General features: G+C 40.3%; 1 protein-coding gene across 2 annotated transcripts in view; it reads left to right on the top strand.

Annotated features, from left to right (window-relative positions):
- Positions 1-17,945, top strand: part of FRAS1 (Fraser extracellular matrix complex subunit 1) — a 522,812-nt gene that overhangs the window by 375,499 nt on the left and 129,368 nt on the right. For both annotated transcript variants that reach the window (XM_044945743.2, XM_025289852.3), the window contains 3 exons: positions 3,990-4,168; positions 9,261-9,377; positions 17,609-17,723. In XM_044945743.2, coding sequence (XP_044801678.2) covers positions 3,990-4,168; positions 9,261-9,377; positions 17,609-17,723 — 411 coding nt within the window. The remainder of the gene's footprint in view (positions 1-3,989; positions 4,169-9,260; positions 9,378-17,608; positions 17,724-17,945) is intronic.

Here is a 17,945-nt window from a genome sequence, read left to right as displayed (position 1 = left end):
CTCTGGGGTGGCAAAAAGTTGGACATGACGAAGCAATTAAACCACCACCATAGAACAATAATCAAAACCAGTAAATCAGCACTACTACAATGCTACTAATTAGTTCACAGACCTTATTCAACTTTGCCATATTTCACCCACTGATTTTAAGCTAGACAATGTTTAAGTCTTTTCAGCTCTAAAAATCTTTGACTCATTTGATGTATTAAATTCTCTACCTTTATCTTGATCATAAAAACAATCAAGAAGTTAAATTTCTTAAAGGTATCCCATCCCAATATTCTATGCTCAATGAGGTGATTTTTAAGCCATTTCAGCTTGATAAATGCCATACAGACTTGATTTTTACCCTTTTCTTCCATAACTCTCTTAATTAACTTCTTCCTAGGAACATAATCCTATTTCTGTGTGTTCAGAGTTCCCCACTGGTAATAATCAAATCACATTACCCTTAGGAGCCATTCAAGAGCAAAAAAGGTGGTGGGAACCAGAAGCCCACTTAACACAAATCTACTTACATCCATCTATCCCGGTTTTGTGAATTATGGAGCCCTTACCCCAGTGTCACCCTAGCTACTATGCACTCCCTCATCACATTGGAATGTTCCAGTTGAGCTTTAGGCTTTGGTGAAGACCTGACTGTGTAACTGAGTCCAAAGTAAATTGCTCATGTAGTATATGCATAAAGGACCTACGTTCAGACTCACCACTTTTTTCAAATGTCAGTTTAGGCAAGTTGATTAATATGTGTACCTTTAGCAGATTTGAGAGTAAATTAAATGAGATGGTTTTATTGAAGTAACTTGAGTATCATTTGAGGGAGAATCTGACTTACATTGCCGACTCTAAGTTATTTAGATAGTATAAGGAAACTTCAATGCAAATTATCTCAACCCCAAAGTAATTCATTGTGATTCCAATGAGATTCTAATTCTTAAGACCTATTACCTTTTCCCTTCAAGATTCTTGGTTAAAATATTGACTTCAATATCAAGGAAAACACTAGTAGATATTGTTTTCTGTTTTTTAAGCCTGGACTGTTTTTTAAACCTGGATTTTCATATATTTAAAGAATCATCTTGTATTTTGTTATACTATGATAAAAGCAGAGATGAGTTACAATGCAAAAGCTCTCACCTGGAAGGAGTGAACCCCACAAAATATTGGTATTTCTCCCTGTCTACTTGTGGGCTTGTCACAAAGAGACCTTGGATTCCACATACCCAGTGCTGAATTCCTCATCTTCTCTTCTACCAGCTCATCCCATTAGTGGGCTTGCTTCCTTACTTATCACCCAACCTAATAGGTGATTATCTGATTCCTCCCTCTTTCTTACCCTTAACAGCCACACTTGTTAAGTTCTGTTGCTTCCACTTCTTTAATGATTCTAGTATCTGTTTATGTCTTTCCCATCTTACCTCTGTTACTTGAGTTTATTTCACCTGGGTTTTGCAGCAACTTTGCAATTGGTCAAAGAAGGCAATGGCATCCCACTCCAGTACTCTTGCCTGGAAAATCCCATGGACGGAGGAGCCTGGTAGGCTGCAGTCCATGGGGTCGCTGAGAGTTGGGCACGACTCAGTGACTTCACTTTCACTTTTCACTTTCATGCATTGGAGAAGGAAATGGCAGCCCACTCCAGTGTTCTTGCCTGGAGAATCCCAGGGATGGTGGAGCTTGGTGGGCTGCCGTCTATGGGGTCGCACAGAGTTGGACACGACTGAAGCGACTTAGCAGCAGCAGCAGCAGTCCACATAAATATTAGCTACTGTTGTTACTGGTTTTCTAAATTAAAATCCAGCCTCTTTTACAGAACTTTCACATACATTCTGTGTTCTACTAAAAATCAGTTCTTGCCATTAACCTATTGAAACTCTCACAGTGGCTCCCAGTTGCTTCTGAGTCTGATCTCCAGAGGCAGGAACTGCATCCTGCTGATCTTTGAGTCCCCCATCCCAAAGGGCTGACCACAGTAGTTAGCACCTAGAAGGTGCTCACTGACTGTTTACTGAGTTGAAATTAATGGGATTAGTCAATATCTTATGATTCTTGTTAATCTGCATAGTAGGGCAATGGGTTTTTTTTAATCTGGAAAATAGGTTTATTTCATTAGGACTTGTTAAGAAAACTCTGCTTAATTAGCTTTCCTGTTATAAAGCAGAATATCTAGGAAACTGATCTTTAGATATTTTTCTACTCTACATATTTTCATTGTGGAAATCTCCTCTCAGAATATTTTGCAACTACCCACATTCATAAGCAGTCCACTTCCTAGGAAAGCATGTTTATTAACAAGGTCTTATGAACAGAAGTTGAACCAGCAAGAGATGGGCAATGGAATTTGTGACTTAAGTACAAATGAGAAACAGTCCAAGAAAGAAATAGAGTGAGTTGATTCTACACATGATTATTTTAATAAGAATATTGATGTTTTTCTATTACTTCAGTATTTCATCACTATCCAGGATATTATGTTCATTTTCAACTTGAATTTAATGCATGTTAATATTAGAATCAGTATTTGCTTTGAGAAAGAAAACTAATTTCTCTAGGGTAATCAAAGTGTACTGTTAATCGCCCAATATGTCTCATGCACCAAGATCTAGGTTTTTTTCTATGTAACATTTAAAAGATATGTACAGTTTCTTTCTTTCTCTTTCTCTCTCTCTCATACACACACACACACACACACACACACACACACACTCTTCTCTCCCTCTTCATATCAGAGTGGTAGAGAGGCTTCTTTCAGATTTACTGTTAGATTCATTTTCACAAGCATGTGACTTCTGTTTTTTTATTATTTTTTAATTGAAGGATCCTTGCTTTACAGAATTTTGTTGTTTTCTGTCAAACATCAACAAGAATCAGCCTTAGGTACACACCCATGTCCCCTCCCTCCTAAACCTCATCCATTCTTCTCCTTGGCCTTCCCTTAAAGGAACATTCTCCTTGTGAAATTTTGATTGTTTCTATAACACCTCTGAATTTGCAATCTCACTTTAAGAAAATAGTAGCTACAGGTGAAGAACAAACAATAGAAACAGATTGGTGATGTTGGTGGTGGTGTTTAGATGTAGATTTCATTACCTTAATTCTAATAAAGTTTAGAGAGTGAAGGAGGAAAAACATGATCAGTTATTTATCAAGGTAAATGTTGGTCTGTGAACATAAAATAATCATGATGGGTAACAGAGTTTCATGACTAGGAAAATGAGCTGCGAATTCAAATCCCAGCTCTTCCACTTCAGATCTGCCTAACCTCAAACAAATTCTTGAACTTTTCTGAGCACAAATTACTTTGTCTTTAAAATGCAGATGATAATAGCATCTTCAGGAGGATTCAGTAACACAGCGATAAGGATAACCAACATTCTTTTTAAGCACCTGTGAAGTATGTACTATCACTCTGTTTTCACCAATGAGGGACAGAGACTTTAGTACATAAGTAAGCTCACCCAGCTCTATGTGGTGGAGCTGGGTTTGAACCACTATGCGATGTGTTTCGTGCAGAACCTGTCATATGCATTCCAGTATTAGCTATTATTATTTTCATTGTATAGAACTCTTCCTGATCTTTTCCTAGTTTCCCCTTTTGTTTACACCAAAAGTTTCCTGGTTAGAAAACATTTTCTGTTCATAGAAAGTTGTGGGTAGAAATGCATCTATTTAATGCCCAGTATTTGCAATGTTCACGGCTATTAGAGTCTTCTTATATAATTTTAATAGCTACAAGTCAGTAACTTCATACATGAATTGCCCTTGAATGGCTTTTAGCTCTTTTAACTGAAAGACTGAGTATTTTTTTGTCTAAAGGTGGTTTTGATGACATCTATGAGTTCTGTGTTTATGTCTTTTCCTTCACCTTAAATAAAAATAAAGAAGTGTACCATATCTTTTCTGTTTAAAAAAGTGATAGAGAAGGAGATGAGAGTTCTGATTGACTTTTCCCTTTCCCAGGGTCCTCACTAACTATGTGCTTTTCCTAGGGGAGGTGGTCCTTCTGGTTAATATGCCTGCAGACAGCCCTGCAGATGGAGGACAGCACTTGCCTGATGGGAGGACAGCAACTCCCACCAGCACCTTCACCCAGCAAGATATCAACGAAGGCATCGTGTGGTACAGGCACTCAGGGGTCCCAACCCAGAGTGACTCCTTCCGCTTTCAGGTACCCTCTGCTTCCTGAATTTTCTGATATCTGGATGGTCTGATGAAAATCTTCACCCTTATTTATAAATGATCCAAGTCATTTTCTATGATTGCCTGCAAGTCACATTTGGGAGGGGAAAAAATGTAACTAGTAGCATCAAGAGACTTATTTTTAATTAATTTGCCAATTCAGCCTTATGATCTCTACATCATTTCATAGCAAAGAGATTTATAATGGATAATTGCTAAAGTGTTTGGCAAAAAGTATTTTCAAAATGTTAAAATGCCATATGGAGAAAAAAAATCTTATTTTCTTTTTTCAAATGTTTTTGAAACATTTACCATCTTATGATAAGGTCATGGGTTTAGCAGCCAAACTCATTGGGTTTATGTTTTACTTCTGCCATGTACTAGCTTTGGAAAAATTACTTGGGCGAAATCCTTGAACTTCAGTTTTCTCATCTGTAAAACAGGATTGTATGGATTTAATGAGTCGTAAGGATTTAATGAGTTAATACAGATAAAGCATTTAGAATACTGCCTATTACTATGTAAGGGTGTGTGACTATCATTTATTAAGATTAGTCAAATACCAGTGCTGTAGACTGAATGTGTCCAACTGAAGTTCGTATGTTGAAATCTTACCCATCTATGTGATGGTATATGGAGGTGGTGTCTCTGATTAGGATTAGATGAGGTCATGAGGGTCATCTGGAGAAGGCAATCCACTCCAGTATTCTTGCCTGGCAAATCCCATGGACAGAGAAGCCTGGCGGGCTACAGTCTGTGGGGTTGCAAAGAGTCTGACATGACTGAGGAATTAACACACACACACACACACACACACACATACACACACACACATGAGGGTTGTACCCTCATGAATGGGATTAGTTTACTTACAGGAGTCACAGGAGCACTTGCTTCCAGTCTCTGCTGCCCTTCATGGGGATACGATGAAAAACCTACAGTCTACAGCCCAGAAGAGGGCCTTCACCAGAACCCAACCATACTGGTACCCTGATTTCAGACCTCCAGCCTCCAGAACTGTGAGAATTACATTTCAATTATTTAGAAACCACCCAGTCTATGGTATTTTTGTTAGAGTAGCCTGAGCAAACTGTGGCAACCAGACCATAAGGAGGGTTTAATTTATTCTGTCAGTAAATTACAGAACAAGAAATTATACTGGGCACATTCTCTGTTATGAAATATGATTAGAAATTAATAATAAAAGGGTAAAAAAATCAAACCATTTGGAATTTCTAAATAATTCCTAATTCTAAAACTGTTAAGAAATATTGATTAGGAGGAAACAACATATCAAAACTTAAATGATGTGGACAAAGTAATACTCAGAAGAAAATTGATGGCCTTAAGCTCTTATTATTGAGCAGAAAAGCATGAAAATGAATGGGCTAAATACTAAATTCAAGAAGCTGGTGAAGTATGAGAGACTCAAAAGGAAAACATCGATAGACATAAAAGAGGAATTGACTAATTATAAGATTCTAGACTTGATAAATAAGTACAAAATCTGAATCTTTGGAAAGACCCATACAGTTAGAGAAACCTCTGTCAAGGACAATTCAGAAATGAATAATTGAACAGAAATGCAAAGGAATGAGGAAGTATGAATGAGAAAGAACTTTTAAACACAGATACAGAAAAGAATTTAGGAACGCATCAGAGAAAAAAGAGGCCTTCATGGTGATCAGTCAAAGCAACTTAATAATCCTGCTAAGTCTGAGCCCATTTCCTTTGCTAGGAATCCGTTGGGGATAAACTATCACTACAGCTCACCTTGTTAAAATTATTTTCCATACTAATAAACAGCAAGGTCCTACTGTTTAGCACAGGGAACTCTGCTCATTGTTATGCGGCAGCTTGAATGGGGGAGGAGTTTGAAAGAGAATGAATACATATTTGTCCCTGATGGCTCAGACAGTAAAGAATCCGCCTGCAATGCAGGAGACCCAGGCTCCATCCCTGAATCAAGAAGATTCCCTGGAGAAGAAATGGCAACCCACTCCAGTATTCTTGCCTGGAGAATTCCATGGGCAGAGGAGCCTGGCAGACTCCGGTCCATGGGGTTGCAAAGAGCTAGATACGACTGAGCAACTGACACTTTCACGTCATGTGTATGGCTGAGCTCCTTTGCTGTCCACCCGAAACCATCACAACATTGTTAATTGGGTATACCCCAATGCAAAATAGAGAGTTTAAAAAAATTATCATCCATTCTGTTCCTGATGCCTGGTGCACATATCTTCATCGTCCAATTTATATTGTGTTAAAAAATGTGCTTTCCCAGAGAGCTGCCTGAAATAAACCTGGAAATCATTAGAATGAGATTACACTGAGCACACTGAATGTCCAGTGAGTGCGCAAACATGACGTGCCCTTTGCCCAAGCTAATATTTCAATTTTAGCAGCTGGGGACTCAGCAGTCCTCAGGTAATGAGTCAGAACAGAGGCAAAGACCTCAATCAAAAGGAGTCACCTCGGCAAACTAGAATCCTCAGACCTGCCTTTGCCTTCATAGACATCAATATGAAGAACATCATCAATATGGAGCATTTCCCTGGAAAGAGATTCTCAGCACCTGCTAAAATGATATTTGATTACTTTTGCAAGTTGGTTACTAAGTAGGTTATTATAAAATAGCAAAAGTTATTGATTTTGGAAAACAAATTCACTGGAGTTTAAGACCTAAAACATCATTACTTAGAAAATGGTTCCCTTTGGAGAGTCTTCACACGTTTTGCTCAAAATGTGTTTAAAAGGCCTACCTGAAATCTCCTTCAAACTCTGTGGAATATTCTTTAGAATATCTTCAATAATGACAATCTTCAATAATGACAAATCCTTGGGAAGTGAATCTTCAATAACGACAGATCCTTGGGAAGTGAATTTTAAAATATAACCCAATAGCCAAAAGTCATGCTGACTCATATCTGGTAGAAAGAAGAGTAGTGTTATTTTTGGTTAAAACAAGGACGAATTATGAAGTAACAAGCTCAGTTTTCTTACATGTTTTGTTAAGGCTCTCCAATAAGTGCATTTTGAATACTGACAACATCCTTATTCCAAGTATGAAACAATTCTCTCAGATCATATTCTCTTGCATGTGGAAGCTTTGCTGTGTATGTTTTTAAAGCCTCATTATTTGATAGGCTTACCTCATATTTTGATGTGAAGTGACACAGACTATGTAGCTATGTGCTAAAATAAATGGTTAGCAAGTTTTCCCATTCATCATTTTAGTGTCCCTTGGGATTTTAGACTTTTCAAAAAAAGGTGCTGTTCTAATGGTTCTTCTCTTTGTCCCTTTTTTTTCCTTTCAAGCAGAAAATGCAATACAATGAGTTGCATGCACTTAATTTCATTTTAATGTTGATATGCTGTCATGAGCCGTCGATGCAGTCCATCTGTTACTTTGCGTCTAAGACTTGGGATTTATGCAATGCAAATGGTGTGAAAAAAGTAGAGCATGGCATAGTGAGAAGAAAGCAGGCACATTTTGGCCAGGGAAGGAGCCCTGGTTTTTGGCTTATTCAGATCACGTTGACACAGCCTCAGGGGATGTGGTTTGAAAAGGACCAAAATATTTTATAGCAGTATCTTTGCTAGGGAAGCTAGAATTGAGTCCCTTGCTTGGTAGTATGCTCACATCTCACTACCTGCAGAGTTCCATTCCTTTTCTTCAAGAGATAGGAGAACATATCTTCCTCTGGCCTAATATCCTAAAGCTTCCAAATTGAGTCACCGTGGTCAGTAGGAAGATCAGGAACCCACTGACCTAGTTTTAAATACTGCTCCTTAGTGGCTTTTGACCTTGACACCTATAACTTTTTGACTTTCAGTTTCATCGTCTGTAAAAAAGGAGATAATAATATCTACTTGGTGGGTATTCAGTAAAAAAAACTTTTGAAAAGTAGCTTGTACGGTGCGGAGGCTGTGATAAATGCTCTGTCGCTAAGTCTCTAAGCTTTTGTTGTTAATATTATTTATGGCGACACTATGAGATGTCTTCTTGGAAACATGTAGATATTCTGCAACTTGAGCTCTGCAGAGAAGTAAGCTTTCCTGTAGGATGTAATTTTAGAAGACACAGAGAAAGGGCTGCTGTTCTGCCTTTTTCTCAGGATTTACAAAACCCTGCCCCTTCTCATACGTGTGAGTGTATGCTCATTCGCTTCAGTTGTGTCCGACTCTTTGCGACCCCATGGACTGTAGCCCATCAGGCTCCTGTGTCCATGGGATTTTCCAAGCAAGAATACTGGAGTGGGTTGCCATTTCCTCTTCTAGGGGATCTTCCTCACCCAGGGATCGAACCTAGTCTTATGTCTCCCACGTTGGCAGGAAGGTTCTTTACCACCAGCACCACCTAAATTCAATTCCACATGGCCACTTGGGCCTGACCAATTCGTCTAACAAGCACAAGGAATAAAGAAAGAAGGCAAGTTTAATGGAGTGGCTAGGTAGCACCGAGGAAGGGGAGAGACTGCATGGGCAAACCATCATTTTTCAGTATGTTTCAAACAGGAGGAAATTGATCTTGTGACCACTACCCTAACTGTAAATTCTTTTAATCTTGCCTTGCAGTGATGAGGCTGGGATTTAGCATTTATAATCTAAGTGTAGATATCTGCACTGGGTAAAGATTAAAGTGGAATAAACATCACTTATGTAATGTGTTATATACGTTCATAATGAGACATTATGTAGCTATCAAAATTATGTTTTCAAGAATGTTTAATGATATAGCAAAATATCATAATATTAAATAAATATTTAGAATATATACTTATATATAAAGATTCACATATGCATAGCAAAAAGGTTAAATTGAAATGCAATGGTATATTCATTACTATTTATCAGTAGTGAAATTCTTGATGGTTTTTATTCCATATTTATACTTTCCTGCAACTTTAGAATTGCCTAAAATGTTTATTGTAAATGACTCTTAAAATATGAAGAGCAGAACAAAGATTGTAACGCAGGAGCATATAGAATTCAAAGACAAATGGTTCGAAAGGGAAAAAGTAAACACAGGCAAAGTACTCTGCCCATCAGAGTCTCACCAGCGTGCCATCTCTTTGCAGGTGTCCAGCGCCACAGAGGCCCACGCCCATCTGGAGAGCCGCCTGTTCAACATCGCCATCTTACCTCACGCTCTGGAAGCACCCCAACACTTTCCAGGATCTTCTCTCCACATGACAGTGAGTTGGGTGGGAGGGCTCATGGTTTTTGCTTGGAGGAGGTGGGCTGATGCTGTCTACATGCGTGCTAAGTCATTTCAGTCATGTCCAACTCTTTGTGACTCTATGAACTGTAGCCTGCCAGGCTCCTCTGTCCATGGGATTCTCTAAGCAAGAATACTGGAGTGGGTTGCCATGCCCTCCTCCAGGGGATCTTCCTGACCCAGGGATTGAACCTGCGTCTCTTAGGTCTCCTGCATTGGCAGGCGAGTTTGCTTTTACCACTAGTGCCACCTGGATGAGATTTGACTTAATGCCTATCTTGAAACACAGACTCTGGGGTCACCAATGCATGCCAGCCCTGTGAACACATTTCTCATTGATTTGAAAAAGCAATTAAAATTACCAGAGTGAAAGGAAGATTAGATGAAATCTACCCCAACCTCCCATCCATTGCTGCTAAATTTTTGCAGCATCCCAATCATGGGCCCACTCTCTGAGTGGTGTTGTTCAATTGCTAAGTCATGCCCAACTCTTTGTAATCCCTTGGACGGTAACCCAACAGGCTCCTCTGTCCATGGGATTATACAGCAAGAATTCGGGGGTAGGTTGCCATTTCCTCCTCCAGGGGATCTTCCCTACCCAGGGATCAAACCCGCATCTCCTGAATTGTCAGGCAGATTCTTAACCACTGAGCCACTAGGTACTCATTGAATACCTGAATGGACTTTCAGGTTTATATCCATTTGATGATTGCTGTTTGGGTATAAATGTTTAGCTAGTTTAGAGCTCTACCTAGCTGGAGAAACTGTTCTTTGTTTTAAAAGTCCTGTTCGTAGTTTTCTATTATAAAAGAAATATCAAAGCTTATCAGGGCTTCCCTGATAGCTTAGTTCATAAAGAATCCGCCTTTAATGCAGGAGGCCCCAGTTTGATTCCTGTGTCGGGTAGATCTCCTGGAGAAGGGATAGGCTACCACTCCAGTATTCTTGGGTTTCCCTTGTGGCTCAGCTGGTAAAGAATCCACCTGCAATGCAGGAGACCTGGGTTCGATCCCTGGGTTGGGAAGACCTCTTGGAGAAGGGAAAGGCTACCCACTCCAGTATTCTGGCTTGGAGAATTCCATGGACTATACAGTCCAGGTCCGATGCTGTAAAGAGCAATATTGCATAGGAACCTGGAATGTCAGGTCCATGAATCAAGGCAAATTGGAAGTGGTCAAACAAGAGATGGCAAGAGTGAATGTCGACATTCTAGGAATCAGCGAACTGAAATGGATTGGAATGGGTGAATTTAACTCAGATGATCATTATATCTACTACTGCGGGCAGGAATCCCTCAGAAGAAATGGAGTAGCCATCATGGTCAACAAAAGAGTCCGAAATGCAGTACTTGGATGCAATCTCAAAAACGACAGAATGATCTCTGTTCGTTTCCAAGGCAAACCATTCAATATCACAGTAATCCAAGCCTATGCCCCAACCAGTAACGCTGAAGAAGCTGAAGATGAACGGTTCTATGAAGACCTACAAGACCTTTTAGAACTAACACCCAGAAAAGAGGTCCTTTTCATTATAGGGGACTGAAATGCAAAAGTAGGAAGTCAAGAAACACCTGGAGTAACAGCCAAATTTGGCCTTGGAATACGGAATGAAGCAGGGCAAAGACTAATAGAGTTTTGCCAAGAAAATGCACTGGTCATAACAAACACCCTCTTCCAACAACACAAGAGAAGACTCTATACATGGACATCACCAGATGGTCAATACCGAAATCAGACTGATTATATTCTTTGTAGCCAAAGATGGAAAAGCTCTATACAGTCAGCAAAAACAAGACCAGGAGCTGACTGTGGCTCAGATCATGAACTCCTTATTGCCAAATTCAGACTGAAATTGAAGAAAGTAGGGAAAACCACTAGACCATTCAGGTATGACCTAAATCAAATCCCTTATGATTATACAGTGGAAGTGAGAAATAGATTTAAGGGCCTAGATCTGATAGATAGAGTGCCTGATGAACTATGGAATGAGGTTCATGACATTGTACAGGAGACAGGGATCGAGACCATCCCCATGGAAAAGAAATGCAAAAAAGCAAAATGGCTGTCTGGGGAGGCCTTACAAATAGCTGTGAAAAGAAGAGAAGTGAAAAACAAAGGAGAAAAGGAAAGATATAAACATCTGAATGCAGAGTTCCAAAGAATAGCAAAAAGAGATAAGAAAGCCTTCTTCAGCGATCAATGCAAAGAAATAGAGGAAAACAACAGAATGGGAAAGACTAGGGATCTCTTCAAGAAAATCAGAGATACCAAAGGAACATTTCATGCAAAGATGGGCTCGATAAAGGACAGAAATGGTATGGACCTAACAGAAGCAGAAGATATTAAGAAGAGATGGCAAGAATACACAGAAGAACTGTACAAAAAAGATCTTCATGACCCAGATAATCACGATGCTGTGATCACTGACCTAGAGCCAGACATCCTGGAATGTGAAGTCAAGTGAGCCTTAGAAAGCATCACTACGAACAAAGCTTAGTGGAGGTGATGGAATTCCAGTTGAGCTATTTTAATTCCTGAAAGATGATGCTGTGAAAGTGCTGCACTCAATATGCCAGCAAATTTGGAAAACTCAGCAGTGGCCACAGGACTGGAAAAGGTCAGTTTTCATTCCAATCCCAAAGAAAGGCAATGCCAAAGAATGTTCAAACTACCGCACAATTGCACTCATCTCACACGCTAGTAAAGTAATGCTCAAAATTCTCCAAGCCAGGCTTCAGCAATACGTGAACCGTGAACTTCCTGATGTTCAAGCTGGTTTTAGAAAAGGCAAAGGAACCAGAGATCAAATTGCCAACATCCACTGGATCATGGAAAAAGCAAGAGAGTTCCAGAAAAACATCTATTTCTGCTTTATTGACTATGCCAAAGCCTTTGACTGTGTGGATCACAATAAACTGTGGAAAATTCTGAAAGAGATGGGAATACCAGACCACCTGATCTGCCTCTTGAGAAATCTCTATGCAGGTCAGGAAGCAACAGTTAGAACTGGACATGGAACAACAGACTGGTTCCAAATAGGAAAAGGAGTACGTCAAGGCTGTATATTGTCACCCTGTTTATTTAACTTATATGCAGAGTACATCATGAGAAACGCTGGACTGGAAGAAACACAAGCTGGAATCAAGATTGCTGGGAGAAATGTCAATAACCTCAGACATGCAGATGATACCACCCTTACGGCAGAAAGTGAAGAGGAACTCAAAAGCCTCTTGATGAAAGTGAAAGTGAAAGTGAAAAAGTTGGCTTAAAGCTCAACATTCAGAAAACGAAGATCATGGCATCTGGTCCCATCACCTCATGGGAAATAGATGGGGAAACAGTGGAAACAGTGGTAGACTTTATTTTTCTGGGCTCCAAAATCACTGCAGATGGTGACTGCAGCCATGAAATTAAAAGACGCTTACTCCTTGGAAGGAAAGTTATGACCAACCTAGGTAGCATATTTAAAAGCAGAGACATTACTTTGCCAACAAAGTTTCGTCTACTCAAGGCTATGGTTTTTCCAGTGGTCATGTATGGATGTGAGAGTTGGACTGTGAAGAAGGCTGAGCGCCAAAGAAGTGATGCTTTTGAACTGTGGTGTTGGAGAAGACTCTTGAGAGTCCCTTGGACTGCAAGGAGCTCCAACCAGTCCGTTCTGAAGGAGATCAGCCCCGGGATTTCTTTGGAAGGAATGATGCTAAAGCTGAAACTCCAGTACTTTGGCCACCTCATGCGAAGAGTTGACTCATTGGAAAAGACTCTGATGCTGGGAGGGATTGGGGGCAGGAGGAGAAGGGGACGACAGAGGATGAGATGGCTGGATGGCATCACTGACTCGATGGATGTGGGTCTCAGTGAACTCCGGAAGTTAGTGATGGACAGGGGGGCCTGGTGTGCTGCGATTCATGGGGTCGCAGAGTCGGGCACGACTGAGCGACTGATCTGATCTGATCTGATACAGTCCATGGGGTTGCAAAGAGTCAGGCACGACTGAGCAACTTTCACTTCTATTATAAAAGTTTCCTGGTAAAAGTGATGTCTATGCTGACTCCAGAAAGACAAGTAGCAAATATTCAAAAAGTCTGGGGATGGGGGGACAGGTTGGAAAGATTTGAGAGGTGAGGGCAAAGGGCATCACCAAGCATAGAAGGAACACATATGAAGACCCAGAGGAGAGAGACAATATGATTGTTGGGAAAATTACCAACGGTTCAATAGGACTGGGGACATAAGAGAGGCGGAGGAGACCAGGGTGTGGAGGTCTGTGAGCTGGGTCACAGAGGGACTTTGTGTAGGAAGGAGTGTGGACACATGGAGAAGTCTGAAGCAAGGTGACAGCTAAATTAGTGCATGAAGCTTAGTTCAGACAATTAGCAATTCCACCATAACCCTATATCCACAGGACATGTAATGCCAGAACCCCTCTTCTAGACAGAGCCACAAGCACGAAGTCCTTGTCAATGAATCATCAGAGATCCACATTTTAGTTAGCGTCCACATAATTACACTCCAAAGTGGTGCAGCAGCCCTAAATCGCAACAAAGATAGCAGGTAGGGTTTTAGAAATTATGGGTCTGGGACGTGACATAGACATAAAAGGGGAAACAGAAAGTATTTAATGAATAGCTGGTATCGGCATTTCCACCATAAACCATAATTTAAAGAAATCATAATTCAGCAACACTAGAAAGTCTATAATTCATCATTCTGACTAGAGGAACTTGGATCAGAATTTTCTCTAAAGTGTAAAGAAAAATGTGCATACACATTTCTTGCCAAATGTTAATGCAGTGTTATTTTGAGTTTAGAAGGGAAAACAAATGGGCCAGGAGCCATGAGGATGGCGTCACTCTCGCTCTGTGGCTGGGAACCTCTAACAACTTTTAAACACACTTAACCTTGAGAGTCTCAAGTTAGGTCTATCCAGTGTAATTTAGTGTATCACAGAGATTAGTCTACTAAAAAATGTGATCAGGCTATCGTTTCATTTCTTAAAATATACATGGTTTATATTTCTTTTGACATTAATTAGGGCTATTACTGTAGGACATACAAACTAATCTGTGACGAAAGTGCATTCTCAATTCGGCGATTTGGGTTCACCTAGCCACACAAGTTTTGTACATATTTGGTAGACACATTATGAATACATATGCTAAATTCATATATGGTATATTCATATATGTGTTTAAGGGTAAGTGTCTACCTCTCCATTCATTCAGTTATTCAATCACAAACACTTTTGGGCCCCTAATTTATGCCAAATTCTGTGGAAGACATTGGAGATTGAGTGATCACATAATACAGACTGTATTCTTTTTTATTGAAATATAGTTGATTTGCAATGTTATGTTAATTTTTATCAAGCACTCCCATGTTCTTTACACTCGGTGCTTGAGATCCATGACCAGACTAAATTCCGTGTTCTCATGGAGTTGACATGAATAGACAATAAGTTATAAACAAAATAAATAGCTCTCATGTAGCATGTTAAGGAGAAGCATTATGATAAAAGTAAAAGTAGATCAGAGTCAAGAGGATTGGAAATGTAGCAGGGGAGACCTAGGTTATAATTTTTTAAAAAGTTGTCAGGACAATGACATTTAAAGAAGGACTTGCAGGAGGTGAGGAAGAGAGAGAGCTGTGCAAATCTCTTAGGAAAGGGCATTCCCGACCCAGGGAACCATGCATTTAGAGGCATCAGGCTAGGAGCATGCTTAGATAAACAGCAAGGAAATCAGTCTGGCCGGATTAAAGTGAGTACAAAGCAAGAAGAATCTGCATGAATGCAGATGTGCAAAGTTAATGGGGTGGAGGGTAGTGTAGATTAGGGGAACAGGTTGTATCCAGCCACACAGACCACTGGAGGGACTTAACTTTATTCTGAGTAACATGGAGAGTCATTGCAGGGTGTTGAGCAGAGGCCTAATGGCCTTTTTAAAGGCATCCACTGGTGGCTGTGTGAAAGCAGACTCTTGAGGTGGGGGCAAGAGAGCAGGTGGGGGGCCACGGTGGGAGGCCAGGTGTGGGATCTAGCTCCCCGCAGGGTGGTGGCAATGTCATGGGGAGAAGTGGTGGATTCTGGATGTATTCAGAGGTAATATGGGTGTTATGAAAGCCATTATTCTGTAATCTTCTTATGCTGACAGATAGTTTAATAGAAAAGTGTCTTCTATAATGATTTCCATGAAATTTAATCTCATATTTCTTACTGTTTCATTGATAAATATTGAACATTCCAAATAGCTAATATTAAAATTGATTATGTTTTGATGTACCTCCACCTCAATATTGCTTTCTTGAGAGAATCAAGTCCTTGCTTTTTCTACTTAGTGTCTATTTCTGTTAGTAAAGAAATTATATCAATAAATTCTGTAATAAAATGTCTGCTTTCTTGGCTATAATGCATTTCTCTTTTCCATTATTCTGTGTTCATAGTAATTCTCTTTTCCTAACCCTTTATTGTTTTAGGGACATCTAGATTTTCAAAAATATCCCATAATACCTTGAGAATGTTCAGTTATTGTGATGGTTTTGAGAGTAAAAGTTGGCAAAAGGTATTGAACAGTGCACTCAGCGTACACTTTTTGTCCACGTATCTGTGCCTACATGTGTATGTGTTTACAGATGTGTGCACACATGCATGGGCTGTAAACACCTTGCATAGGGTATGTATTTTTCTTGTGTTGTCCTTCCCCGTTTTATTTTAGAGAGACCAGCTGCTATTTGCAACTCTGATTTTCCTTGCTCATTACATTCCAGACCTGAGCAATGGCTTGAAATATGACTCTCTACTAGAGGGGGTTGTCCTAATCTGCAAGTGCTGCCTCTCCCCAGGACAAGTATGGCTTGGGGACAACTACAAAGTAACTGCAACCTTCAGTCTTCTCATAGTTAAAAGGAAGAACACCATGCCCTTCTCCATGAGACTTCCTGAGCCCTTCTTATTCCTTTCCTAGATGGGAAATTCCTTCTGAAAGTAGCAGAGCTTGGAAGAGCAATTTGTTGTTCAGTCGCTCAGTCATGTCCAACTCTGTGACCCCATGGACTGCAGCACATCAAGCTTCTCTGTCCTTCACGATCTCCTGGAGTTTGCCCAAACTGATGGTGTTGCCATCCAACCATCTCATTCTCTATTGCCCCCTTCTCTCTCCCTCAATCTTTCCCAGCATCAAGGTCTTTTCCAGTGAGTCTATGAACAGTATGAAAGAGCAGGAGAGCATGTCAAACTCTAACCTTCAGGGGTCAATTAGAAAGAGCCTGTGATGAACCAGATATTTTTGTTGCATTTTAGTATCAATATACGTGACCTAGGCAAAGGGCCCATGTCCCCTCTCCTTTTCAATTCCTCTCCAGTCTGTTTTTGCTGCTGTTCCCAAATCTCTGTTAAGCCTGGTCATGGAATTCTGAATCTCTCTCTTTTTTAATGTTGTCACTGTTAATGAGTTGTGAATCCACACAGGTGAATGGATAGTGCGAGCTATACACACATTGACTTTCTGATTAATTTCACTTGACTCCTTCATTGGGTCCTGAAAGCTAGAAGCAGAAAGCAATATCTGGTTCTTTAGAACAGTACAATGGAGACAAAGGGAAATACTATTTCTATAAGCTTTAATAAACACGTAGCTCTTAAACCTCTGAACTCCAATGGTGAGCTTCTTTGGCATTTGAGGCAAGTTCATCTTTAGCCATTGGAAACCATCAAAGTTAAAGAAAAGAATGCATCACAGTTCCCGTCAGCAAGCTGGGGGGTTGGGAGAAATTCTCACCAGATACCATCTTAGCCCATTAAATTAGAGGAATAGAGCTGTGAGGATCCAGCTGTGAACAGTAGAATCACCAACTGTGATAGTTTATTTCCAAACATGTACCGCTGTGAGCTCTAACCAGGAATAAGTGATCATACTGGGACTCCCACAGCATGTGCGGGCATAAACCGGGAGGCCAAGGGCAGGGGAGAGAAGAATCAGGTGCAAGACCCAAAGAGAACTCTGTAACCCCGTGAGATGCTTAAGGCAGGGACAAGTCTGCAATGTGGGAGAACCAACCCTTCTTTTGAACTCTCAGAGAAAATTTTGCTCTCTGTGACAAATTAAAAAACCCAGAGAAAGTTGTTTTTTTTTTTTAATGGGTTTTGTTTTTGCCTCTGGCTTTTGTTTTCATCACGCCATTTTTTTCTTCTTCCCTCTCAAATTTTGTGTAGGCGCAGGAAGATGGCCTGACTGTGATTCAGCCTCATTCTCTCTCCTTCGTAAACTCTGAGAGGCCAAGCAGAAAGCTAATATACAACATCACTCTCCCTCTGCATCCAAATCAAGGTAAGACAGGCAGTAAGTGATCTTTTGAGTGATGCTCTTTGTCTTCTATTGTTGACCAGCCTTAAAAGCTCTGGGATTCTGTCTGCTTCTACTTGTTGAGGATTTAAGGAGTAACAGTTATTCATCACCTCTGAGTTTAGAGCCAGTTGAGAGGGAGACACTATGGTCGGACAGGTGGAGATGAATGTGTCAGCTTTGGTACTGACAGAGCGGTACTGGAGA

Source organism: Bubalus bubalis, chromosome 7 (genome assembly GCF_019923935.1).
Source record: "Bubalus bubalis isolate 160015118507 breed Murrah chromosome 7, NDDB_SH_1, whole genome shotgun sequence".
NCBI classification, from domain to species: Eukaryota; Metazoa; Chordata; class Mammalia; order Artiodactyla; family Bovidae; genus Bubalus; species Bubalus bubalis.
This window is presented reverse-complemented; position numbering and strand designations above follow the sequence as displayed.